Source organism: Myripristis murdjan, chromosome 7 (genome assembly GCF_902150065.1).
Source record: "Myripristis murdjan chromosome 7, fMyrMur1.1, whole genome shotgun sequence".
In the NCBI taxonomy this organism is placed as follows: Eukaryota; Metazoa; Chordata; class Actinopteri; order Holocentriformes; family Holocentridae; genus Myripristis; species Myripristis murdjan.
The window spans coordinates 22,461,609-22,487,847 of NC_043986.1; the positions used below are offsets into that span (position 1 = coordinate 22,461,609).

At 43.1% G+C, this 26,239-nt stretch overlaps 1 protein-coding gene across 3 annotated transcripts in view; it reads right to left on the reverse strand.

Moving 5' to 3' along the window:
* The window catches only part of magixb (MAGI family member, X-linked b), a 39,597-nt gene extending 13,806 nt beyond the window's left edge, over nt 1-25,791 (reverse strand). The window contains exons 1-9 of one of the 3 annotated variants that reach the window (XM_030055866.1): nt 25,513-25,791; nt 14,727-15,016; nt 12,644-12,760; nt 8,012-8,131; nt 6,055-6,228; nt 3,193-3,388; nt 2,901-2,971; nt 1,595-1,756; nt 16-544 (exon numbers count right to left, since the gene is read on the reverse strand). In XM_030055866.1, the coding sequence (XP_029911726.1) occupies nt 16-544; nt 1,595-1,756; nt 2,901-2,971; nt 3,193-3,388; nt 6,055-6,228; nt 8,012-8,131; nt 12,644-12,760; nt 14,727-15,006 (1,649 nt within the window). In that variant the 5' untranslated portion in view covers nt 15,007-15,016; nt 25,513-25,791. Of the gene's footprint in view, nt 1-15; nt 545-1,594; nt 1,757-2,900; nt 2,972-3,192; nt 3,389-6,054; nt 6,229-8,011; nt 8,132-12,643; nt 12,761-14,726; nt 15,017-18,455; nt 18,509-25,010; nt 25,258-25,512 lie in introns of those variants that run through there. The other 2 variants (XM_030055865.1, XM_030055867.1) reach the window with 2 other exon arrangements.
* Between the last annotated feature and the right edge of the window lie 448 nt (nt 25,792-26,239).

Below are 26,239 nucleotides of genomic sequence, written 5' to 3' on the forward strand. Positions count from 1 at the left end.
ATCAAAAGATGTTACCTGTGTGAACCAATGGCAGACACGACCTCACTGTCACTCTGGCTGGCCAGCATTGGGTCAAGCGACTGCAGCCTTGCTAAACTCCTCAGGGAGCGAGGGGGGCGCACAGGGGGAGAGGAGGCAGCGTTGCTCAGACTTGAGCGTCTGTATGGTGGTGGCAGTCTGGGAGAGACAGAGGTGGCGTTTCCATTGGCGTCCAGCACCGCCCCTGGTTCCATGTAGTTCCCGTCGCTGTGGGTGCCGTTGAGATTATGGTGCTGGGTCTGGGGAGTGGGTGTTGGGAGGCGAGGTAGGCGGTGGCGGAGGGGCTGAGGCTGGGTGGTAGTGGGTGGTAGGGTGGGGTCTCCACTGTCTGGCAGCTCAGGCGGGGGCTGCTTGGGACAACCGTCAGGGTTGTAGAGCATGGGATACCCCCTCCTGACCTCGACATCCACACTGTGGCCCACAGGCACTGACTTGAGCATCTCGACCACTTCTTTGTGAGACACTCCCAACACACAGACGTCATTGATGTACACCAGGATGTCCGCTAGGAAGGCAGAATGAGGAACTCATGTAACAGCAATACATTTCCTGCCTAATTGGCTTGTTTAACCTTGTAGCTCAACATTTATGTGCAGACACTTTCCAGTAAGCTTGGTGTTGTCTGGTGATGGTGCATGCACTTTCTGCTTAAATTCTTTTATTTAATTATTTTGACCTTTCCCATATACAAGAGTCTGCGGATAAGTGTAGTTCACAAATGAAACACTGTCTGTGTGTTTTGTGTGGGTGTGGACTAATCCAACCCACTAATCCCTCTAAACCAGCCTATTAGCAGATATGAACTAGATCCCTCCCTGCAGAGACAGCTTGTGCTCCTGGTTCCTAGAATGGCAATATCTGTGTGTGTGAATGTGTGCGTGTGTGTGGGTGTGTGTGTGTGTGTGTGTGTATCGCTGCATATGCATGTGTGATGATAGCTAGATTATGGAGTGCTAGCCATTAGGATTAGGGACTGATTGAGGTATACACTCACTGTGAGAGATCAGGAAATTGTAAAATTATAATCCCAAGAGGGTAGAGATACAGTAGAGAGAATAAGATATGGATAGATAGATAGATAGATAGATAGATAGATAGATAGATAGAACACATTCTGTGACTGTCTCCATGAGAACAGCCATTCTAACAGGAGTTTGCTTAAAATCAACACACACTGACTATCTGGCCAGTAAAACAAATGGCTGATTTCCCAGATTTTAGTCTGCAGCGATTACAAGGCCAATACCAATAAAGGTAATACCAGTAACCATCAATAAATAACCATGTCTGACAATTACTGTTCATCTCCAACAGCAACAATGGGAGCTTTTGTAATACAAAATTTAAGCACTTTGACAAATGTGTGTGGGGACGAGTGTGTGTGTGTGAGTGTCCAAGTGTGAGTCGCTATGTTTGAGTATGTAAGTCACTTCTTCCCGACCGTGGATATGTTGTTGTCAAATGAAATTATTCAAAGTTTAAACCATCTTATACATCTCAGGCATGTTTTTTACAGACAGCTCAGATGACTTTGGGATGCCTTGTTGTGTTTTACCTGTCCTGAGTGCTGACGGCCCCCCCGGAGTCACACTGTACACCTGAAGGAACTCTCTGGGTCTGCTGCCTCCCACGATATTGAAGCCAAACCCTCTGGAGCCCTTGGACAGGTGTGTGTGGACAGGGAAACCCCTGAGCTCCCCAGGCTGGTCTGTGAACCCTGGTAGTCACAGAAACATAAAGAAACAGAGAGAGAGAGAAAGAGTAAATGAGAAAAAATTATTCTTACCTCCTGCTGTCATAGCTGGCCTCAGGCCACCAGAGGAAGGAAGATATAAAATGTACCACTCGGGTAGCATCAGACTCACATGGAGTAAAACATGATTTTTTTCCTGAAAGGTTCAGAGTGAAGTGTTTTAAGAGTGACAGGAGAGAGAGTCACAACATCCCAATCCAATCAGCAGATGGCACTTAGCATAAAACACTTATAAATGACTGGACATGCATGCAAATCTAGGTGTTTGGAGTGACTGTGTTAAAAACAGAATCCATTACTCACTTGTTCTTTTAAATCAGCAACATAATCCTCTGGGTTTACCCAACACAGTACTATAATCCCATTGTTTTCATTTACTTTTTTATTATTTTGCCTCCTAAAATCAACATTAACAAGTAGTTTTTGTTATCGAAAACCACAAATATGTCACTGAGTAATCACTGATTTCTCAAAAGTGTCAGTTTTTCATTAATTTTAACAGATTACAGATACCACTGTTGCAATTGCATCAGTGTAATCAGTTCACATGCAGGTATATCTGGCTTTAATGGTGATTCATGCCCTACAGCATTCAATTCTATGCCTGAGCAATGTCGCCTTCTACTGGCTACACAGAGAACTGCAACTTAGGGTTCAAGCTGGAGTCACAGCATTACAGCAGATGGGTCTTTTACTGATTGCAATCAAACATATTGGACAAACATCAGAAATTACATTTTGTCCTTGTTCTTTTATCAACGGATCATATAACCAAATAATGAAAATAAGTTGCATGCCCACCACATGTGGCCATTGCAACATGGCTGGTTCTTTGCCAGCAGTTCTGGGCTTTAGGCCTTAATCACTTGCACGTCTCAGCTCGACTAAAAGCTCATTCCATCTCATTTGACTCTATTAACAAGCCGACTGTGCCTGCTACTTCCTTTCTTGACAAACATGTAGCTGCCATTAGGCTGTTCAGCAGCTAAATGCATCACCCATGTTCATGTAATTACATCTAGAGAGAGAGCTTGGGAGAGACAGAAAGGAGGAAGGAAAAAAGAAAGAAAGAAACAGTAAAAGAAAGAAAAGAGAGAAGGATGCTCACATTCATTTTTGTAGACTGTGTCCCTGCTTGAAGCTCGACGAGTCTGCCAGCTGCTACTCTTGGGGTTGTGACTTGGAGAGACAAAGGAAAAAGCACAAGAAAAGCCACCCACTTGAGAGTTATAATAGTGATGGATATTATGTGACAGTATTGGAATTAACACACTCAAAATAGAAGTCATATCAGCCTGCCTGCCATGAATAGTAATGAACAATTTGCATAGCAACTTCATATAACTTTAATTACATTCAGAGCGTATTTGGAAGGGATTTGCGTGGGCAGTGTAACTCACTCTATGTAGTAAGGTTCTCCCGGGTCACTGAAGGCCTGCTCCCAGCGATCAGCCATCAAAGCTCTCAGTCTGGTGCCACCCCTACCACCAATGACACTGCTCTCCACGGCACTACCATCCCCTCCACTGGACCTCCGGGGCCGGCCGGGAGACTGGTGGACAGGTGGGACACCGCTGCTGACACCTGCAGACCCTCCTATAAGGTCAGTGTTAGAAATGATGACTAGTGAAAAGTGACTAATCACTGTCCTGTTAGTAGACCTGGTAAAGCTGGTTCAGGAAGCGACAATAAAGCTGAATGCAATCATTATGTCCTCCTGCAATCTTTGAAGGCTGTAATGACCTGATGCCGGCAGTTCCACAGGGGGTTGACAGGCAGAAAGTGACTGAGGTCAGCATCTCGGCTGGTTTCATCCTCCCTCTGAGGGGGGAGAGAGTGTGACCATGCATTCCACACAACCAGCTGAAGAAAAATAAGCATTTTTTTTTGCCTAGCTGTCCTTGTCGCTGTCCTTCAGCTGTGAGCTCCAGCATGACTCTGAGAGGTGTTGGACTAACACGGGGTGTCCTGACTCCCGCCAAGAGCTGCCGCACCCAGCCAACCCCACAGTATCACTTCAGAAGATGACTCAGCAGAGGTCAGGGCATTGAACAGCACTATCAGACTCCACCCTGCCTGCATCCTGTATTCAACCCGCCCCTCCCACACACACACACACACACTGGTTCCCTGCGCCCCGTCCCGTTTGTTTGGAAAGCCTCTCTGACTATTTGGCTCTTTGCTTGCCTGACTTTCTCACCTCCCACTCTGGCACCCTGCCTCCAGTGCCACCTTCCAAACACCCAGGCTTCCTACCTGCCTGCAGCACTGCCAGCACCACGCCTCCCTGCCTGCCTCACTGACAGTCTCTCTCTGTCACTGTCTCATGTCTTACCGCTCTAGCACACCTTTCCAACTCTCCTACACTAACTCCATGATTATATTTGCATGGGCTGGAACTGGTTGATTCCCTAACATGAAATTTGTAATACTAGTAAGGATTTTAAACTTTGTGTTTAAACGTAATGAGTTGAGGCAATAAGAAAATGTGCAGTTATTTAAGATTAATGCCTAGAATTTGGTGTCTGGTGCAGCGGGGCATCAATCATGTCCACAATAAAATTAGAGTTATATAAGAACTTTTTGCCTGTAATGAGCTTATGGTGGCTATTTCTGAGTTAGGGCCGCATAATGATTCAATTCAAATACTCTCTGCCTTCTTGTCAGGCCTGCTCTCTGACTTACATGACTTCTCTGTGGGTTTTTGCCAACCCACCCCGCCTGCCGATCAGCTCAGCTCCATGCCTGCTTGCCCCGAGGCAGCCTGACCTTCCTCTGGAGGTGATCCACCGATCAATGTGGCCACAGCCCCACACAGAGTCTGGAGCATGCTAATTGTGCTGATGATTGATTAATTTAGGTATCAGAGACTGTAGCTATAGATAGAAGGGCAATGCAGTACTTAGCTACTGGCTACTGTGAAGGGCTTCTCAGATAAGATTTCACCTATTGATACATCCTGCGATCGTAAAGGATAAAAATGAGCCCAGTAATAGAACCTTTTCAGCAGCAGCCATTTTAACATGAACTAGCAGGCTAAACACAGGTGTTACCAATGATATTAATTAGGGTTCTATTCCATTTAGTGTACTTGTGCCTGTCCAGTGATCCAGCGTGCACAGCGCCAGCATCCTGACTCTGTAATGAAACGTTATGTCATTAGTCTGTGTTTACCATGCAACTTCATGTCAAAACAGTTGCTGTATAAGTGCTATAATGTGCTAATCAATACATATCACCCAATATGGACCACTCACAACCAATTCCACTTCACCTTCCTGTTACCATCAAATTTACTGACATTGTTTTATCAGTTGGGATTGATCTGACCCCAGCTGTTTAAACCTCAGAAAATGATTGAAATAAAAATTTCATACGTTTACTGTCTTGTGTCTTGTTGACTACCGAAATAGCTCTTTAAATAAAACATAACCCTCTCCACTCACCACCCATTGAAGTTGTTGAGGGGATCATATTTTTCCTTCCCAAATGTGACATTTACAATCAGTGGCTTTCACACTACTACAGGTGTGGTTGTGTTATGTTTGGGCCCTAAAGTAGAGGGAAGTTTTTTCATGATTATAAATGTTACGCTATAGTTCCTCAGTGTCATCTAAAATAAGTAAAACTAATGTGTGCAAAATTTTAATATTTTGTACATATTTTATACAGCTAAAAGAGCCTGGGGTCAAAATCACCCCAATAAAACACCAGTGCATGCAAAATGTGTGCAGGACATCAAAGACATATCATCATATTAATTTTATGTTTACCTACTTGTCCCCGTTAAATTGGGAAAAGTCATTAAACAAAAAAACAACAACAACAAAAAAAAGATGTTATTTAGATGTGATTTAGAGACTTTAAATGTTAAATGGGGTCAAACTGACCCCAAAGGTAATAGGCGGGTTAAAGGTTCACTACGCAAAACTGCCTCGGCTTAATTAAAGTCAGGACCGTTTAGGCTCAACAGACAAAAAACATGACATAAGCAGGAAATTATGATGGTTGAGTCTACTTGGTTCTCATCGTTGGCTGACTCAGGGATAAATGATGTGCTTATTACACACTTTTTGCCTAAAGGTGTTTTTGTCAAAATCCTGTGGGTTTGAACAAAGCAGCATGAATTTGTGCTGACAAACCCACCAATGGGGCCAGCAGGGTTGAAGATGCTGAAATACCAGCAGGATTACTTTCATGATTGTGTGATGATGATTTTGGCTACTCATGTAGTCTTATAGACCGAGTTGAGGAACACTTGCCTGACAGGCCTGAGTCTTCCTCGCTGTTCTCGCCATCCTCTGCGGCCTTCTCCAGGTTGCTGAGTGATTTGCTGCGTGTACGGAAGTTTCTGAGCAGGTTGCGGTGCTCCTGGTAGGTGATGGGGGGGCTCTCCGGGCTGATGTGCACCGGCCGAGGCGTGCCGTAGTAGTTCCCTGATACAGAGCGATGACGAAATCATGAGGAAGATGTCTTGCATTTGAAAAGTGCCACTTCAAAGAGCATATTGTACTGTAAACTACACTGAGTGAACTGTGCTTGCTTATTTTTGGCATCACTGCCAGGCGTGTGAAAATACTTGTCAGAGCAGGTGCCAGTATTGTATCAGTTGGTAATGTCCTGCGCTGTAAATGCAATCAATTATCATAAATCTAAAGGTGCTCAGTAACAGCACACAATTTCCATAAACATCTGCTACAGACCTACAACCTGATGTGAATTTGTGAGGTAAAAAGAATGCTAAACAAGTACATAAGCAGCAGCAGGGCACGCTTGTTTCTGATGGGTGTTTCTGTACAGTGCATACATACATCTATGCATTATATATCCCCTGAGATCAGTAAAACACCGTCTACACTTTACATATTCTCAGTTCTATCCATCTGCTCTGGAGGCTAAAAAAGAAATCCAATTACTGCAGTCTCTCCATTTGGTTCATGGAGCTGGGGAAACATTCGATTACTGAACTCAACAACAAGGTCACCAGCCATCGTCATTTACTGCAGTTTCTGCACCTACTTCATGCAAGATGCTGCTGATTCTCCTGATTGCTTTGCTGTAGCAAAATGTCACTCAATGTCAAATGTAAGGCAAGGTGAGGATGACATTTATTGCTCCCATTAAACTCTTATGAATAATGGATGCTAATCTATGGAGGCCTTTTAATCAGAGGCAGCACTTTAACCCTTAAGGGGAGGAGTCTGCAGGGTAAATGACTGCGGAGCAACACCTGATGACATTAATATGCATAAGTAGATGGCCTTCTAACTGATTGCCTTCCGATCATTAATTATGCATGTCTCATTCATCAAAACAAAAAACTGCCAATAATGCTCCTGACTGGAAGGAAATACCGATGAGAATTGAACCAGCTTGGGCTTGAGATTTCATCACCATTTGATAAGATGTTTCAAAACTGATACACATAAAAAAGGGAAAAGAATACATAATGGCCGGTAGTCTTTAACATGCAGTGCTTAAGTATTACCAATCAATGACTTCTTTAAATTTACATAATGCCTTAGTTAACAAAATTACCAAGTATCTTACATGACACTACCATGCTATTACTCAGGGCAAACTGTGAAGTAGATTATTTAGCATTTAGTATCTATTTTGAATCTATTCATGTATTTGTCATAAGAAATAATAAAAAGTGTATGAACTGCATTATGATTATCTGTGCTAGGACACCAATGCTGATTCAGACTTTTTTTTTTTTTTTAAACTGACACTGCAAATAGCTGACATTTTATGCCAATATGCAAGATCAATTTGAAAATTACTATGCAAAAATTAAATTAAATTAAATTAAATTAAATTAAATTAAATTAAATTAAATTAAATTAGAAAACATAAACAAGTAAACCATTGCTAGAAAAATCTCTAATGAAATTTCTTAATACACAAAATGACCGAAGAGGATACGGCAAATTCAAAGTAAAACAATGAGAGAGATTATCAAAGGATATAAAAATGAAAAAAAAAAAGAAAAAAAAAGTTACTGAGTAAGAGCTTTCATATTGGAGTAGATGTTCTAATATGAAACCCCATATTAAAAAAAACAGCTGATATGAGCCTGATACATTGGTAAACACATTCATCAATCTAATCCTAGTCCAGAACAGTTTGTACTAGATGGCAATCCACCATGCAATTTCTGCAGAGAACTTTTATCAGACTAAGAAGCTGGAGCCATTACCTCAGCTGATCCCTCACCTTTAAATTTGCCACTTTCAAGCAACGCTCCTGACTCCTCCAAGGAGAAAAACTCCTCTACAGAGACAAAGTTGTAGTCTACCCCTGAGATTTCCCCGTCCCGGGGCTGTCTGGTCGTACCTGTGGGACAAGGAGAACAGAAAGGATCACACCATGCCATGAGGCCAGAAATACCTCATGTCATACTTTGGATGATATGTTGATTTTTCAAAGCTTTCTCTTCTCCTCTGGGCCTGTGCTTATCAGGACTTAATAAATGAAAAAAAAAAAAAAAAAAAAAAACATTAGTTCAGAAAACTACACATAAATAGCCCAAATCATCAGTAATGTGTTTTGTACAGAAAACATTCTTGGATGGATGGTCCAAATTCAGCTTAACTGTTACTAATAATTAGCAAGAGACCCCCTGTTCATTGCAGCATATCCTTACTTAATGTGATATCAGTCCCAGGATGAGGTTGTCCCTGCTTACAAACCAAAAAATTCGGCTACCCAATGGTGTGAAAAGCATGACAATGATGTTAGGCATTTGCCAAGGCTTCTTATGAGCAGATCAATGTGGACAGAGTTACAACACTAATTAGCTATTCTGAAGCAGCGTCTTAAGGTCTTTCTAGCACAGTCCCAAAGATGATCAATGGTCTGTCATCAGAATTGATTAACATTGACCTTGGCCTCTGAGAGACAAGTGAGTCAAAACCACAATAGATAAAGCAACCCACATCACAGCGGGCCTGGTCTCACTGAGGTAAGCCTTTATGTTAATGCCTCCTGTACTCTGACCCGATCTCCTAAGCACTAAACGCATGCACAGACATGTACTGTGAGGGAAAGCACACTGAAGTCTCAGTTGCTGTAGCCAATTACTCATTGAGCCAAATCTAGAGGGAGAATTTTCATTTGCACGCTGACCTACAATGTGCCCATTCTGACCTTGAAACGAGTAAATCCTTCCCTCGACAAAATGACACCGAGCCTGAACTGAGGACAAATCTCTGTCCTTCTCCTTGAGGAGCACATGCGACGGCAGCGTGGGGCCGGTATGAGGGAGTCACACCCAGTTACCCTATAAAACCCATGATTAATGCACTGCTGTCTTGGGAGCTGTTCTCCGTGCCACAATGAGACGCACAGGGCTGAACAGAGCATGCGCATGCACACACACGTACACCAAAACAAACTCACTGTAAGCACTCAAATAGACATGCATGCATACCCACCACAGTAACCTCCCTAAGGCATGCACAGGCACATTTACAGGAATGGACACACACACACACAGATACATACAGAGCAGCGGTCATCTCAGTAAGCCTGACCCCTTCTCTCTGAGGCACTAAGTGTGTTTATGTGTCCCAATCAGCAACAGAAGAGGCTCTGTCTCTAATTAAAGATCTGATAGCAAATCTCCTGATGGCATCTGACGTGTGTGTAATTCTTCTCCTCCCCTCAGGACACACAGTATCTCTACAGCTGATACATCGGGAGGCAGGGATTCATTATATATGCACTCTCCTCTGAGATATATACGACATGTCAGCAGGGGGACAGGATGGATTATTGACATCTTCCTCTTCCCTGCCCGTCCCCATAGGCGCCACACACTGATCCCATGGGAAGCGGTGAGATAGGGATTGAAGGGGTAATTACACAGAACTCGGCATCAACACCCAGAGAGGGCTGTCTGTCACGATCAGGGCGAGCAAATGGCTCACGATGAATCCGACAGCAGAAAAGGCCAAAAAATGATCTGCCTGACCAAACTGGAGCCGGCGCATTAGAATAACCAAATGATGATGTTTCTTATCTCTGACTCACTCTGAAGACAATTAGAGAACTCTTTTCAGCGAGAGGGCACAGACATGGCTGTCCTTGACTGCACGACATTGGCTTTGAGTCACATGCACGAACCATTACACTGGTTACATAAATTTGGATTGGAGTAAATGAATATATGTATGTACATGAAAGAAAATGGCACCGTTGAAGGGACAAAAATACATTTCTCGCAAATGAAACAAAAGACTGTGATAAATAAAAGGCATATTCCAGTGGACTAAACATGCTGTCAACACATTTACATGCTCCCTGTGGCTATTACCACAGAGTAAGCATCCTATCTGCCTCAGTGTGCACATAGAGCCATTACATTGCAGCCCGCTGCCCCTCCTTCACTTTGGCACAGAGAGATGTTTGCTTTTAATTTAATTCCCCTTCTAAATTATTGATACATGGCCTGCATTTACTTAATTCTGTCATTCATTTCCATTTTTTATGTTCTGCCCTCCTGACTGAGCCTCTGTAATCATATTTCTTGCATCAGTGCCAGCTCCAACATCAGAGTACATCGTCTCTTTAAAAGGATACAGGGATTGAGATACTCTCCAAATTGCACAGCAGTCCTGAGGCATATATTTTTGTTTTAAATTAAGAAATGCCATCTAAATGAAAAAACAAAACAAAACACAAAGAACCCTTCATATTATTTATAGTTAATATTGCAGTATAGCACCATCACGCTGTCAAAGCAAAACAAATTAGCTACCATGCAGTGAGCACATTTCTAAAACTTGAACGAGAGCTTGAACTGGGCAAATATGAAAACTCAGTGTTAGGGGATAATAACTTCTGCTCTATTCAGCCTGATGTGCCGATAGCAGCACAACAGCCAACTACACCCAAGAGTCTCCTGGAGCATACATAAGATCCTGAAGGGGGCCACAATGAGCCACTAATGAAAACTCCTCAACTTAGAATCCCAAGCACAGCTGTATCCTCGAGGAAAATAAACAAAACAAAACAAAACAAAAAATGAACTGAAGATTCTGCTGCCTCGGTTGTATACCTACAAGTGGTCTGACATGGGATCGGATGGCTTCCAAGCCATCACGGGATCAGGCCAGCATGTGTGTGTATTGGCACGGGCATGAGAACAAGAGCATCTTACTGTGTCATCTCCAGCAGATCAGAGGATTACACAGCCGAGGACTGAGCCCGCCTCGTTGTCACTCTCGCTAAAAAGAAAGCACTGAGACACAGGAAGTTGTCTCCCAAGTTTACTGTGCTCAACGCAACCAGCAGGAGGAGGTTCAGCTGGCCGGGGCTGCTGTGTATCGTATAGCAGCATGTCACTATACCTAATCCATAAATACAAAGCACGCTCTATATTTATGGAACAATGCCTGAATACTTTCCTGATCGGAGATCAAAGTACTGATTGATCTGAGGTTGTGTACACCAGTCTGCCAGTATCCGTCCCCTTCTAATAATAAAATGCATAGAAGTGCTGTCTGAGCAGTCACTTCTCCATGTACCAATTTGCATGCATAGCTCAGTAATGAGGGTGCTTGATATGAATAAAACTGTAATAATAACATAATATGAATATTTATGTAGTCACAAGGAGACAGTGTTTATTATTATTATTAATTTTTTTTTTTTTTTTTTTTTTTTTTGCACCATCTTGGGAGTTTTGACCTGTGCCTTGTTCCGTCAGCGGGTGTGGTGTGTGGTGTGGTGGCAGACTGTCCAACATGACCTACTTCCTGGACTAAAGGAGAGATTAGCAGCAACTCCACATCGCAAAAGCAAGGTTAAGGCTACAGAGAGGTGGCCTGTGTTTTCCATACTACTATGTGCATAAGAAAAAACACTCTTACAGAGAATAATGAGGGCTAGAATTTATCAGTCTACACAAACAGCGCAGATCCTCTCAGAAACCCCCACTTGTGGCAACTGTATCCTCTAGCTGTTTTGACCGTGACGTCACACTGTAGAGGATTAAGAGAGCAACAGATGTACTACAACTAGCTGCCTTTGGCTGCCATTGTGCTTGATTTTATTCCTACACATCAACATAAAACGGACTAAATGCCTCTTTAAAAAATGATTACACAAAAACCACACAAACACAAAGGATCCTGTCAATCAGATTCCCCACCATCTCGCCACCGCCCAGACAAAGCAGCAGCTGGGAGCACAGGGGTGAGGGCAAGAAGGGGGAAACTGCCACAGAGGATAAACCCAGTGAGGTGACAATATAGACAGTTGCTATGGGAATGTCTAAGCTAATAGTGCTTGTGGCATTTCTCTCTCACTCACTCACAGCTAACCTGAGATATTTTAGTCATGAAACCAGGCTTGATGATGTGTCAAGTTTTTCTTAAAATTAAAGGTTTTGCCTGCATATATTGACACGAGAAAGTGTGGAGCCACTCTGAGGGTTTATGCACCAATTAACACCTGCATATTCACAAGCTGGTGGCCATGTGGCTTTTTGCTTAGGAATGTGTTATATACAAATTAAAGTAGTCAAGGAGTAACTCGGTGCTATTGCCTGGATTAGCACTTTGCAAAATAAATATCGCCTTTAGCTGTGCCTAGCAGATAGATGCACAATACTGTGAGCACACTGTAAACCAAGCTAAAGTGAGGCTTAACAAAGGGACACACATGAGCCAAAATGGGACATTTACAGGGCTGTTTGAAAGTAGACAGCTACAGGTGACAGCAACGGGGCAAAGGTTTGGACATTGGACATTTTATTAAAGGGCATGGAGCAGCTGTGAATGAGAGCAGAGATTCATAGACGGGGCTTAAAGGGCAAGAAGGAGAGGTGCAGAGGACACTTACAAGGTACAGCACGGAGGTAGAGGTTCTCTCGGATGACCTGCTGCAGCTGGCTGTCCATGGAGCCGGGCGTGAAGCACTTACTCAGATACAACCTGAGATCCTTGCACAATGTGGAGCCTGAGGCAAGGGTACAGAAACAAGTGCAAGATGGTGAGGTGGGAGGACAGAGAGAGAGACAACTAAAGAAATCACACGACAGCTCAGCACACATCAACAGCCTGATGATGCAGTGTTGTATTATTGCTTCTAAGGTTTGTTTATAGCCCATCAAAATGAGAGACGGAACGTTCAAGCAAATATACAAATCTTGTTGCCAGGCTTTATTTACTGCCATCATTTACAACCTCGCCTTTCATTTACACACACATAATATACGCACATCACCTCTGAATCACTTTACATATATCCTGAGTGTGGCGTTTTCAAGGCCCTCATGCATAGCACACAACTGTGCAGCTGCCACCAGTGGAGGAAGAGCCGATCGCTGAAGATCCTTTTCCTCTCCCTGATCTACTAATTTCATCTCAAGTGCTTTATGGCCCCTGATGACAGGTCACTTGCTGTTATAGATGGCCTAAATGCATCTCCTTCTTGTCACTGACAGACGACCACTCTGTCATTCAGTGCTACCCCTGCAGGCTGCTGCCCGGCCATCCACACCCCTGCGCCCCCACCCCACCCACCCTCTATCACAGTGGTTCTGCCCTGTAGCAGATTGAATTTGCTATACTATTAAAAAAACGTCACAGTAATATAACTTTATTTGCAGAGGCAGTCAACAGCATATGACTGGCCACATATGGTCACAGGCTGGGATGGGGGAATGAGATCTAGCCTGCTGCTTTGAGAAATAATAGGCTTTTGTTGTGAAACAGCTGCCCGGCAATGTGTTTCAATGCATAGAGAAGTTCAGAATTTAAAATCATTGCTCTGAAACCGTGGCAGCTTATGGTTATGCTCACACTGGCTTAGTCTGTTTGAAACCCCTCACACATAGTTAAGAAAAACATGTCACATATGGGCTACCACTCAAGTGAAGCATGACCTCTAGTCAGACCTCAAGGTTATGAGCGAAATATGGGAACGCTGTTATAGCTTGTTAAGTTGTCAGAAAACAGTGAGGGGAATCTTTAAGTGTGTGCACTTGAGATAATGGACAGACCATTTACCACATTTCTGTTGTCCAGTAAACACAAAGTATTAGTGCTTAAGCCTCTAAACAACTGTCTGCCTCTGGGGACTATATCTGGACTCGTGTGTTTGAGGACTGGTGTAGGGGGAGTAGCAGGGAGAGGAGGAGGAGGTGTGGTACAGCAACCCCAAGCATCAGCTCATCCATCAGTGTCCACACTACATGCAGTCAAACTACCCAGGGAGGGCCAGTCGGACTTCAGAATGATAATGGATCTACCAGCAGCAGAGGGACCAGGAGTAAAGGTCCCCATTTTCACTCCTGTGGCCAATTCGGCTATCAATCTAGCCCGCAAGGCCATGGGGAGCCACAGTCAGGTGACACTCCGGTGACATATTGCTCTGTTCAGACCCGACAAAGACATCCGTTACCCCAACCCCCCTCTATAAATATCAAGGCCCCTCGAGGGTGACAGACAACTGTATTGCCACAGCGGTTGCAGACGCTTGTCATGTGTCATCAGCAATTTTGACCTCCCTGCCCACATATTGACCGATCGCCTTGACATATTCACACTAATTGACAAGGGCCAATCAGCACCAGAACGCTACATGGTACAAATTTTACTTGTCAGGGAGACAGAGGAGGTTTACTGAGTAAAATTATTATAGATCACTGCTTGGACATCCGCGTAACAGATTGTTTTGGGTGTAGTCTAATTAAGCAAGTGCAATGGAGTGCAGCAGAACCCATAACAAGTGAAATTGTCTCCTGTGTTGACGAGGGAATTGAGGACTGAATGTGTTACTAATGGGCTACATGCATTAGAAAAATGTGACTGGAAAAAGAATAAGTGTCCACAACGTGTTTTGCTCACACTTTGTCTCCATGGTGTGAATTTACACATGTACAAAACAATAATGAAGAGTCAGTTAGCACACTGAGTCATACCTGGTGACACAGTCTTGATGCGGATGGGATGGGGGCAGGAGTTGAGGACACCTCGGACGTCTCCCAGTGTCATCCCTAATACAGGTGTTCCCCCAATCTCTAGGATGACATCACCCACTGTGAGTCCGCCCCCTGGAGCCGAAGTGACGAATGGAAACTCTCCATAGTCTGCTCCTCCGCCGATGGCCACCCCCAAATCACCTGAAGATCCCAGCAAGGGAACGAAGCTCTCCTGCACCTTGGAGCGCCAGTGCAGCTTCTTCACCGCTGTCTTAGACATGGCAAATGAGCTGCAGATACAAAGGAAACAGGGTGGGTGATAAAAAAAAAAGAAGGCAAGCTGAAGGTGTGAGACAGGAAAAAGTTATGCAAGTGTCACTTGCATAACTCCAAAGGGGGAAAATGCCATGGCTTTAGGCAGAAGCCTGCTTCATAATTTAACCTTATATCACTTGTCAGTGTGTTAAGTCTGCAAAGGGAGTTGCATTGTTTCACATACTGATGTGAGAAAACCATGAATAATTCAAGCTTGAAGTGTTTCATGGTTCAAGGTATTTCCTCTCAAACCACATTAGCCTGAGAGTCAAGAGCAACAAAACATGGAAACTGGGTGTTTGTATTATGCAAACACATGACAGCACAGTACGTGACTGGCTGAGTGACCCTGTCCAAACAAAATTAATAGACAGACAGTCCCCTCAGGTTTCATGTGCATGCTTCAGATTGACGTTAATATGTATTCATATAAACACACACAGCATAGCAACCGACGCACATTATTTTCAGTCACATGGGAAAATCTTGTTTTGCGTTCCAGAAATGTATATACAAAAAACCGGATTTGACAGGCAAACTAAGAATTTATAGCTACAGTGGAGCACTGGAGAACTCAACGTCATTTCTATATTTGCAGTGATGTATACTGCAGTCGCACTGGTATGGATTTTCATAGATTTTCCTTGACATTGACTAATTAGCCCTTTCACCTGCGTATTCTCTGGGAGAGTCTCCTACTGTATCATCGTCTGCCTTATCACAGTGTGTTGGCACATTTTGTGCATTACTATCAGCCAGACACAGTTTAACTATAAAGAAATCTTAATGCAAACCGTATAATAACAATGGTTTTCACTGTACATAATGTATGTATACTCGTTAGACGTTTTACGACAGCATGTTACGATTTCCTAGAGACCGGCACTGTGATATGAGGATGCCCAGTGGAGCATTTGGCATCAGGAAGACTTGTTTGAGTTGTCTGTGATGTGACAGCCGTGCTGTCCAGAGAGAGGGAAGGATGTTCCTCGAGCTTTGGCCTGACATTATCAGAGCAGCACTGTCACCTTGACATACAGGACAACAAAGACATACATTGTAGAGTAAGCAGAACAACAAAAAGGACTATATGACACAGAGGCGCCCGCTATGAAAACCTACTCAGAGATGCTTGTGTGCTGATAAACTCATAAAACACTTATCAAAGGTGCCTAAGGTAACCTTGACCAAATGAACGGCTCCTTAGAGACACAAACTTACTCATCTGGAGTTCTATTGTTTTCAAGAGATTAGCAATTAACTCATCACTTCACCACACACCCAATCCTCTTAACAGACTGCTGCTGCCGTGACCCTGCGCTGGATGGGGACCAGTGTTCATTTTGAGGCATATTTTTGGATTTAGTGTAATCTTAGCCTTTTGTCACACTGCGGCTAATAGCTCTAGACGCATTTTAGTCATTTCATTTTGATTAAGTCTAGTTACTGTTAAGTCGACTAAATCTGTGATTCTGCTAATCTACTCAGTGTCATTGTAATTTACTCATAATGCACTCTTTCTATTTATGGGCCTAACACTTAATTGCTTGTTTGTATATAACACATTATACTCTATGAATACTTTTAACCAATTATATCATTGACATCAGTTCACATTAAGTCACCTAGAAAATGTTTTTTTTTTTTTTGACTCACTACTAAATGAAAATCATTAGCTGACTTTTGAATTATTTCACATCGTCAGTTCATTTTAAAATAATTTCATACATGCGTGGCGAAGGCAGCTGGTTTGCCCATAGGTGAGTCTATATCTGGGGCTGGAATTTAAGGAAATGTTATTCCATTGTAGCGTGCAAAAGACAATCACTGGGAGGGAAATATGTAAACTGACAGGGTCATTATTTCATGCCACGTAAATTTTTTATTTTGCATGCATACATTTGGACTGAGATACTATGAGAAAAATGTGTCAAGTGATGTTTTTGTTTCATTACACTGATGTAAGCGTTCACCACAAAGAATTTCATTTTGGTTGATCACTTTTTCAACGTGTTTTGGTCAGTCTTCATCATTGCCTTTTGCCTTTAAAAAGAAATGTTTGACAAACATTTTAGTCACTGTGGCCACTGATTAAAATGACACAAATAGGGACAACAAACCAGAGCTTTCTTTGGAACGGAGGAGTCAAAAGGCAGAGAATTTGCACATTTTCATTCCAACCAAAGACTATCTCATGCAATTTCAGGGATTAGTTCCTCCACTCTGGTTCAAGGTGCACCAGTTGGAGAAATCACCTGGTCTGGTCTTTGGTCAGAATGAAAACCTGCAGACTCCTGGTGCTCCATCACACATGATTTGACACTCCTGCCTTAGTACAACAGCAGCTCCAACCCTAGCAGAGCCCCCCTTGGGCCCACTTGTCCAGCAGACCTAATGAGATGGTTTAAACTGTGAGAGAAGGACAAGATATGCCTAATCCTTTCCTCTTGACTGGCCAGCTGGCTGGCAGATCTGACAGCGATCCCCCTCTTCCATCTTCTCTTCTGCAGCTGGGCCAAAGGAGGGCTCTCTGGTGGAGTTATGAGCAAACAGGACAGACGTGAAGGAGGAGGGAGGTGGAGTGGCAGAGAGAGATTTTCTTGAAAAAAAATTACAGGGCAGGAATAGGCTATGTGAAATAGGGTGAGGGTGAGATATACATCATAGAAAGACAGAAATCCTGTGCATGCGTGTGTTTGTCTGGGGGAAATAAAAAGAGAAAGCAAGAGAATGAAAATAGGAGGAGAGAGAAAAAAGGGAATGGAGGAAGAGCAGAGGTCAGATGGAGATCGAGAGGCGCCACACTGCCTGGGGTTGGCAATGGACTCACTAGTTTGACCTTGCAGGACTTCAGCCCAGGCGACATGAGTCAGAGCTTAGGAATGGTTGAGCTGGTCGCCTCGACGCAGAGAACTCAAAAAGCACGCAACTTGAATTCCATTCTTGGTTCAAAGCCATAAGTTGTCACTGTTGTTCAAGCATGTTTGAATAAACAAGCTCAAACAAGGAGTGTTGTTTACGCCGGCATGTTCCAACCTGAAATTATGCTTATCACTTTATCCCTGCCTAACAGTGCCCCCAGTCCCTCTCTCTCTATCCCACTGTGAAACCTTCTGCAGCAGCACTGTCGACCTGCTTCCCAAAGCCAGCCATCCACCCACACACAAAACACACTAGTACAACAAGCAGTAAGTGTGTCATGGGAGGAGAATAATGTGGAGTGCAGGGTAAGCACCATCCTCTTCTATCTTATCATTAACACATTATCATCTGCATCAAGTCTGAATAACATTTCTATAAGCCAGGATCTTCCTCATGCGTTATCTAAAGATTTACATCTCCTTAACAGTTGGACTGAATGCTTCAAATGCTAAAAATAAACAGCTGATAGGCCTGTGGTGTTGTTTGGCCTACCCTGTCACGTTTTGCCTGGCTGTTGTTGCATTTTGCTCTTTCTGTCCGGTGCATGGAGGCAGAGTGTGGTGTTGGTGCTGTAGCTTCTGTCTTGACCTCCTCAGTCTGATGGGGCTTTAATGAGCCACAGCCTGTCAGGTCTGCTGAAGCCTGGACTCCTCCCGTACTCAGACATGCGGCCAGACACACACTTGCTCTCATCCCTTTGCTGGTGTTGATTCTATAAACTGGCTCTGCACACTCATCTTACTGTGTTTATTCAAAACACGGGCGAGGCTGCCACCAAGGCTGGGGAGTAATGGACTCCATGTAAGCAGATGACAGTAAACAAGGTGTGAACAAGCTGGTGACGGAAATTCACCAACAGTTTTTAAGAAAATCCCCTCAAGCTGTTATTTTGGGGTTTGTGACTCAAGAAACAGTAACTGTTTGTTGGACGACTGGCAATGACATTAAAAAGGAAAAATTAATTTTAGGTGTGAGCTACTAAACAAATAGATTTACACAACATAATAATAGTTACTGATGGCCGTACAGCACATGATGATCAAACGGATATTAATTACCTGTTTAGTTTCGTATTCTGCATATTTCGTGGGCAAAGTGTCCCCAAATTAATTGAAAGTAATCTTATTATCAGAGACAGTCGTGTTGCTATGTTATTGATTGCAATGTTAGAGATTATTTTTGACAATAACTACACAACAAATTGGGCCATCATACAAAATATTTTAATTTCACAATGGATATTCAAATATCTGACCGTAAACCAACAAGTACAGATTTCCCCAGTATTATTATTTTTTTTTTCCGAGGGATATTCCCTCAAATCCATTGTTTTATCAGGGTAAGTTGATCCATTATCATTAGTTTAAATGATGGCTCAATGCACTTAAGAACAAAAATACCTCTGAATCAAGGGGAACTGTACAGGGGAGAAGAACACAATATGTCAAGGATCAAGGATATCATAAAGGATATGTAACCCTATAAAAAGAAATCAGTATTGAAACTGCTGACCTTTGGGTCAGCAAAAAGCTGACCAATACGTATACTGTTTCACTGACTTCCTCCCCACCAGCGATCTGCTTAGGCTCTTTGCCCTGCGATGCTGGCCTTCCAGTGTAATTTCAAACCAGAGCAATCTGTCAAGGGCAGCACCATAGCCTTTTCCCTTGAACGTTACTCTTAGAGGTTAATTTTTATTTCCTCACTACATGCCTTCATTCTGAGAGCATGAAACATGCTCAAGGCTATTAGGAGCCAGTATGTATCAACAGCTGCGCCAAACAGGTTTTTTTTTCTCTCCATTAGAAAAATGCCTTTTAGCTGTGAGTGGCATAAACAGTCATGCTTGTATTGTTCTGAGAACATTCATTGTCTTCAGTTAATTAACCAAAATAATTCATTTTCTTACAGAGCAATGAAGTCAAACTGTAGTGCTATCTTCATTTTAAGAAAATAAATTGGGATCCTGACTTCTTCACTGTAATAATGCCCTTATACAACACCAATGTTTATGGCTGAATTTGTGGCCCCAAACCACTGACTCCTCCACTCAGTCCTGTGATTAGTCTGCACTGGGCATAAAGGTAGAGACATTGTACCACCAGCAAGGGATACATATCTCCATTAGAGGACAAATGATCTAGGTGTTTGTTTCTGGTAGGACCTCCAGGCTGAACATTTGTTCATGACAAAAGTTGCACACTCAAGGAAAAGAGTTACAGATGAGACTTACCATGGAACTCAATATTTCAAAGTCAACATGGAACAATAAACAAAAAACACAAGGGAATAGCATTTGACATTGCAAAGGAGAGCATCGTCAAAGACCTTCAGGAAAAGGGCGTAAGCAAAATACCTCAATTAAGATGGTGGTTAATTGAATTCCTCAGTAAAGCTGCTCCTGTAAGGCTAGGAGAACAAGAGCTGCTCTTGACAGATTCACCAGGAAGGGTGAAAATGAAGATCACTCTCAACACACTGCGTCACTTTGGACAGCACTTACTCAACATTAAAAAAACATTTTGTCACCCACACCACTTGTAGCTATGATATTCTTATTAGCAGATCACTGTAGCCACTTACACTAACCTCCCTCTATCAATAACATGAGAGAGGCTTTCATGGTGATAGTGACTGTCAGGTCTAGTGTTTCTCTCCTTGTTCCTGATGTCAATCCAGATGCCGACCCTCATCTACATCAAAGCCTTCTCTCAGCTGTAGATCCCTCACTGACATAATTAACTTTGACCACAGTAGACTTTGTCCAACTTCTGTGAAGAATGAAACTTACTTTCAATACAGCGAGCAGCTTTTGCAATGTGTGTGGTGTGGTGTCCGTACTTCTGAGTAAAGGTTCATGTTATGACACACATTCACAGATTTTCCTCTTCTGCATGTGTATCACAGTTTATGTACATGAACCCTTGCAAGTGTTGTTTTTGCTCCTCTGCTGTGCTTCTGTCCTCTGGTGACTTGGTGGAGCAATGCTCTCTCTCTTGTCCAGATCCTTGTTCTGCTCTAAATGCCATATATGATCATGAAATTAACTTGATCATAGCTAAAATGCTCCACGAACTGTGAGCACATTCAGTATTTTGTGCATGTGCACGGAGGGTTCAAGGCAGTGAGTCTTTGTCTTTCCTAAGTGTGAATTTTGGTGAATATTGATGGCCTGACTCTGTGTTTTGTCAGCTAGAATGTGACCAGCATGACTAAGGGCTGCATGTGTTTATCTCCTCACAAATGCTTGCAGTGAATAAACTGAAAAGATTTAGGAGCACAAGCACAAGCACAAGCCAAAACAAAGTTGGCATGAGTGATAATGCTGCCAGGAGAGTTTTTATGGCATAGTAAACTTATTAATGGCTGATTGCTCTATTAAAACACATCCAAATGTAAAAGGAAATAATCATCAGAATACATTTTATTTACAAAGGCTGAGTGTGGCTGGACTGATTGATTGATTGATCAATTTGTCTGACTAACTCACTCATTCATTAATCCTCTCATATTTTTTTTTTCATTCCGATTGATATTTCAGGTTAAAAAGCATCCAAACAAAATCAAGCTGCAGTGGCATTAAATTATCATTTATACATGTGCACACGAGCATGAGAAAATCAACAAAACTTTCAAAGTACTGCAGAAAACAAGAAAAAGGTGTTTTTAAAAATTATAGATCAAAATAGAAGAAAACTGACTGAATGCATTTGCATTCACAAACACAAGAAACTACACATTATTCCATTTTCACCGATTAATTATTGGTTTAAAAACAGGCATCTCGTTAGATGAGCAAGCATCACACCGCGTATTTCCGGTGCAGCCTTCAACACACTGTGTATTTTCACCTGCGGTTTAAAATGCATCAAACTTTCACACATTTTCTTCAGCATCCCTGCAGGATCACCTCTATTATGTAATGAAAATCTTTGAGAGCCGAACCCACGGTCCAAGTTGCCCCTTTGGGTTTCCATCACAGGAAGCAATCTGCACAAAGGACATGACATGCGTGGTTGAAAATAAACCCTTCAGTTGAACCCAGCCCACACATCGAACACTAAGCTCATCACTCTAACCTGTACTGAAGCACGCTGCTCCTAATCTTACAGCATCCTCCCATGGGCTGGGCTGGAGGTCAGCCAAGTAAAGCATCTTAAATAACCAGTGACCTTAAATTAATTCTAACTAATAGAATCGTCGCCTTATGGACAGACGGAATATGTGGAAGAGTCATTCTCCTCGCACGCTCTTCCTCATCTTATTCAGCATCTTTTTGTCTGACCTCATCATCTCAACATCCACACCAAACTGTGCAACCATCATGGGGTGTACTAAAGCTCCCTGATGCTCACTCACTTTCAAATCTAGGGCACGGGAGTGCTCAACACAAAACAGACAGCAGTGGCAGATTTAAAAATAAAAGATTAAATGCTTGTGGGATGAAAAACACAAAATAACTCTCTCTGTCACACACACTGACACAAGCATGCACTGAAGCACTCGCTCGCACACACGCTCTCAAACCTACACGCGCATAGCCCTTGCATAAGATGAGTGCACGCACAAGCTTATAGTAAATGCAGTGAAAAGTACATTGTCTATCCTCTGCACGGCCATAATAAATCTAAAATCTATTCTAGTCTGTCTTCATTAATGCTATTCTTGTGTGCTCTATGTACAAAGGGACTTTGTGTGAGATTAAAATATCCTTGTGCACTGGAGTGACACTCAAGAACACACACACACACACACACACACACACACACACACACAGGTGGCGCCGCAGCAGTAACACCCCCCTTTGAGGAAACTGTATCCCTGACCTCACGTGATCAAGGTCAAGGCAGGGGGGCACATTAGCGGGCCGTGTTGGTTTGTGAATGCTCGGTTCTTCTGAGGCACACCACTGTAACAACAACAGGTCCTCTTCCTCAGTCTGCCAGGACGCATTACACTCCTCGCTGAGATCAGAGATGAGCTCTCATCAGGGGGAGATAGCAGTTTAATTAAACAGAGAAGTGTCTCAGCTCCTCAGCAGAGATGATGGATAAGGGAGACAGAAGAGGGAAAACCAGAAAGGAGGGCAACTGAAAGACGATGAGACGCTGAATATAGCCAATGGTCGAAGAGAAACTGTAATAACACAGGAGAATCAAACAAGAGAGGCAGGTGGTTTGAGGGGAAGATTGAAACCATAATAGCAAAATGTATTATTCATAAGGGAATTGGGACAGAGAGGGGGGTAGTTGAGTTCACTAAAATGAGCTTTTTGTGAGGTCACAGTCTTGTAACCCAAGCAGGGCTTCAAGTGTGTGTATGTATAGGCGTACCTGTGTATGTGTGTGCGTGTGTGTGTGTGTGTGTGAGAGAGAGAGAGAGAGGGACTGCATGTAAGAGAGATACTGCTGATTCAGTAGGGATGGGTGAAGGTGACCCTCGCCTGTTCCTCCCGCCTGTCTCACCACCTGATATTGATCCCAGTTGTCCAACTCAGATCTGACTCAAGGATACCACCCCAGTTTCACGGCCCTGTTGACATTTCGAACAACGTTGCTGTGTAAATTGTAATTCCACACAATATTATTGATTCGTTATTGATTTGCACTCTCAGTTTGAGTCTACTGGCTTTAAGAGGGGCTTATCCAATCCAAATTGAATCTCAACATTGGTAGAGACGTGAGGGTTAGTTCCGGCATGGGTGTTGCGTTCTTGTTGAAATGGGCCCGACCACACATGAACTGTTGAGAAGAGAGACTAAGAATAGAGCGGGCTACAACTGCAGAATCCAAATGCAGTGGCTGGGAGCAAAGGTTTGGACCACAGATGGGAGAATGTGCCTGTGTAGCCCTACCCTGTCAAGGGTAAACTGCCGTACACCCACCCAACACACACACACACACACACACACACACATATAAACACAGAGATGCTCAGACACACACATCCTCCTACTTTGTTTCAACCACACCTTAAAATGGCACCATGAATATGCATGAGTGTGAAGGACGCAGGAGGTACATAATTAGACAATCAACAACTCCCGGGTGACAAGCATTACTACGACAGAGGAGAAATGCACTTCGCATCATCTTCCCCTCTCATTAGCAGTTCAAGTGGATTCATGCTAATACATCGACATGAATTTCCACTTACTGCTGCTTCTAACTCGGGCTGAGAAGTGGAATCAAAGGCGGATAAATGGTGAGTGAAAAACCAAAGCATTCGTTAGTAAAAATCACAGTGCAAAATGGATATTAGGCTCACCAATTATGCTGAGGGAAAGCAAGGACTGTGAGGGGCAGAGCAGTAGTGTGTGAGAGGAGAGCATGTGTGTGTGTGTGTGTGTGTGTGTGTGTGTGTGTGTGTGTGTATGTGTGTGTGTGTGTGTGTGTGTGTGTGGACAGTCTCCAAGCAGCAGCAGTCCCTCCACTAGTGCCACATGTCTCTCCTTCCCCTCCACTTAATTAATGATTCATAATAACAGTGTAACCTTGACTACTCCCCAAACGCAGAGCAGTGCACACGATTAAAGCCAGGGTCACACATCCATCACTTAAAAACAAGATCCCTCACTTGAGCAGGGACACACCCTTTTCAAACTGAGGGAGCAAAATACTCACGCACACCTACATAATGCACTCACCCACCTGGCTGTCAACGACAGGCTGCATTTTGCAAGTCTAGGACATTTCTAATAGCAAGATTTTTGCAGGTGCAATGAACATGTGCCTCTGTTTACATGTAGTGTGGATTCTGGAGTAGGGGGAAAAATATGATTTTAAAACAGTGCAATAACCAAGAGCAGACAAAAAAAGAGGCTGTCATCAAACTTTGAAACCTACACATGACTTCACACCTGCACACAGATGTCAGGCGCTGCTGACCTGAAAGTTAAAGGTAAACTTCACCTGGCAAATGGCACCCTCATCCCTATGATCCGCCACCCTCATCACAAGCCACTCTGTTCCTCTTACACATGCACACACAACACAAGGTTACACACAACACATTCTCATATTTCTTATATTTAGGGAAAATACTGACCTGCCCTGGCGCTGACATACACACATCCTCTTCAAGCAGTTGAGCCTTTCAAAAAGGATCCGTTTAAACGCGTCTATATACATTGACCCGACTGAGATTAAACACTAAGCCTAGTGCTGGACAAAATACGAGTTGTTAAAATGCTGCTATCTGATTGCAAAAGCAGTTTGCGAGGCAGTGCAGAGTGGATGGGATCTGCAGCCCAGAGAAACTCAGAGGCGATGTGCACGGCAGACAGGATATTTGGACACTAGTGGAGGATGCTCTGAGAGCCGTGATGATCTTGTAGAGGAGGGAAAAAAACACAGTCGGGCAAATGTGACAGCGGTCGCTCTATAAATTCAGCAGCTGCCGCACTGCTATAGGCAATAGAGCGGGGAGGATGGATAAAACCCGTGGCTAATATGTTGTCTAAACTTGCAGTGAGTGTTAAGTCTTTGCCTATTCAACATTAGTCCCCGCACTTTGAATTCAGCTGTAAAGAATTTCTCCAAATACTCACCTCCATCTCTGCTTTCCCCTCGACCGATTCCTCCTGTGTCTTCCTGTGGCAAATCGGACAGTTTAATTGTTCATATCTACCCGGTACATATGTTTGGTTCATGCTATTTATCAAGAAAAAGAATCACGTCGGTAATATCGATTTTAACCGGCTGGAGGTGTCATTGAACTGCAGGCGCGGTGCTTTCACGGCGCAGGAGCGCGGTGGCCAGTCGCCGTGGGTAAGATTAGGTGTGTGGATGTCCGGGACAAAGTCAGGTTAGGCTATTGTTCTTGCTCCCAAAAGGCACTTTTGCTGCAAAGACACAATGATAAGGCAAATGATTGTCGTGGGAACTTGGGGGAAAAGGGGAGAGGAAGTGAAAAGAGTTAAAAGTACCGCCCCTTATTATTCTTTGTATCACTGTACGTACATCAGCAGCATCACTTTTGGCTCTGCACAAGTTGACAGAGATTAGATTTCAGTGTCTTGAGAACCAACTGAGCGGAAAGGCGTGAGAGAAAATGGATTTTGCACATTATGAGAGCAAGTGTTCATAATAACTATATAGACAAAGAAAAAAATACAAAAACATACAGAAATATTTTTAGTTCAGTATTCTTTAATGTTATGAGCAATGTTAAGTTTACAGGATATGCCCCGTTATTAATAAAAACGACTCCTAATTAAATATTTTTCAGTTTAAAGATGCAAATATCACATTTAGCGATTTTTACCTGAACGTGCC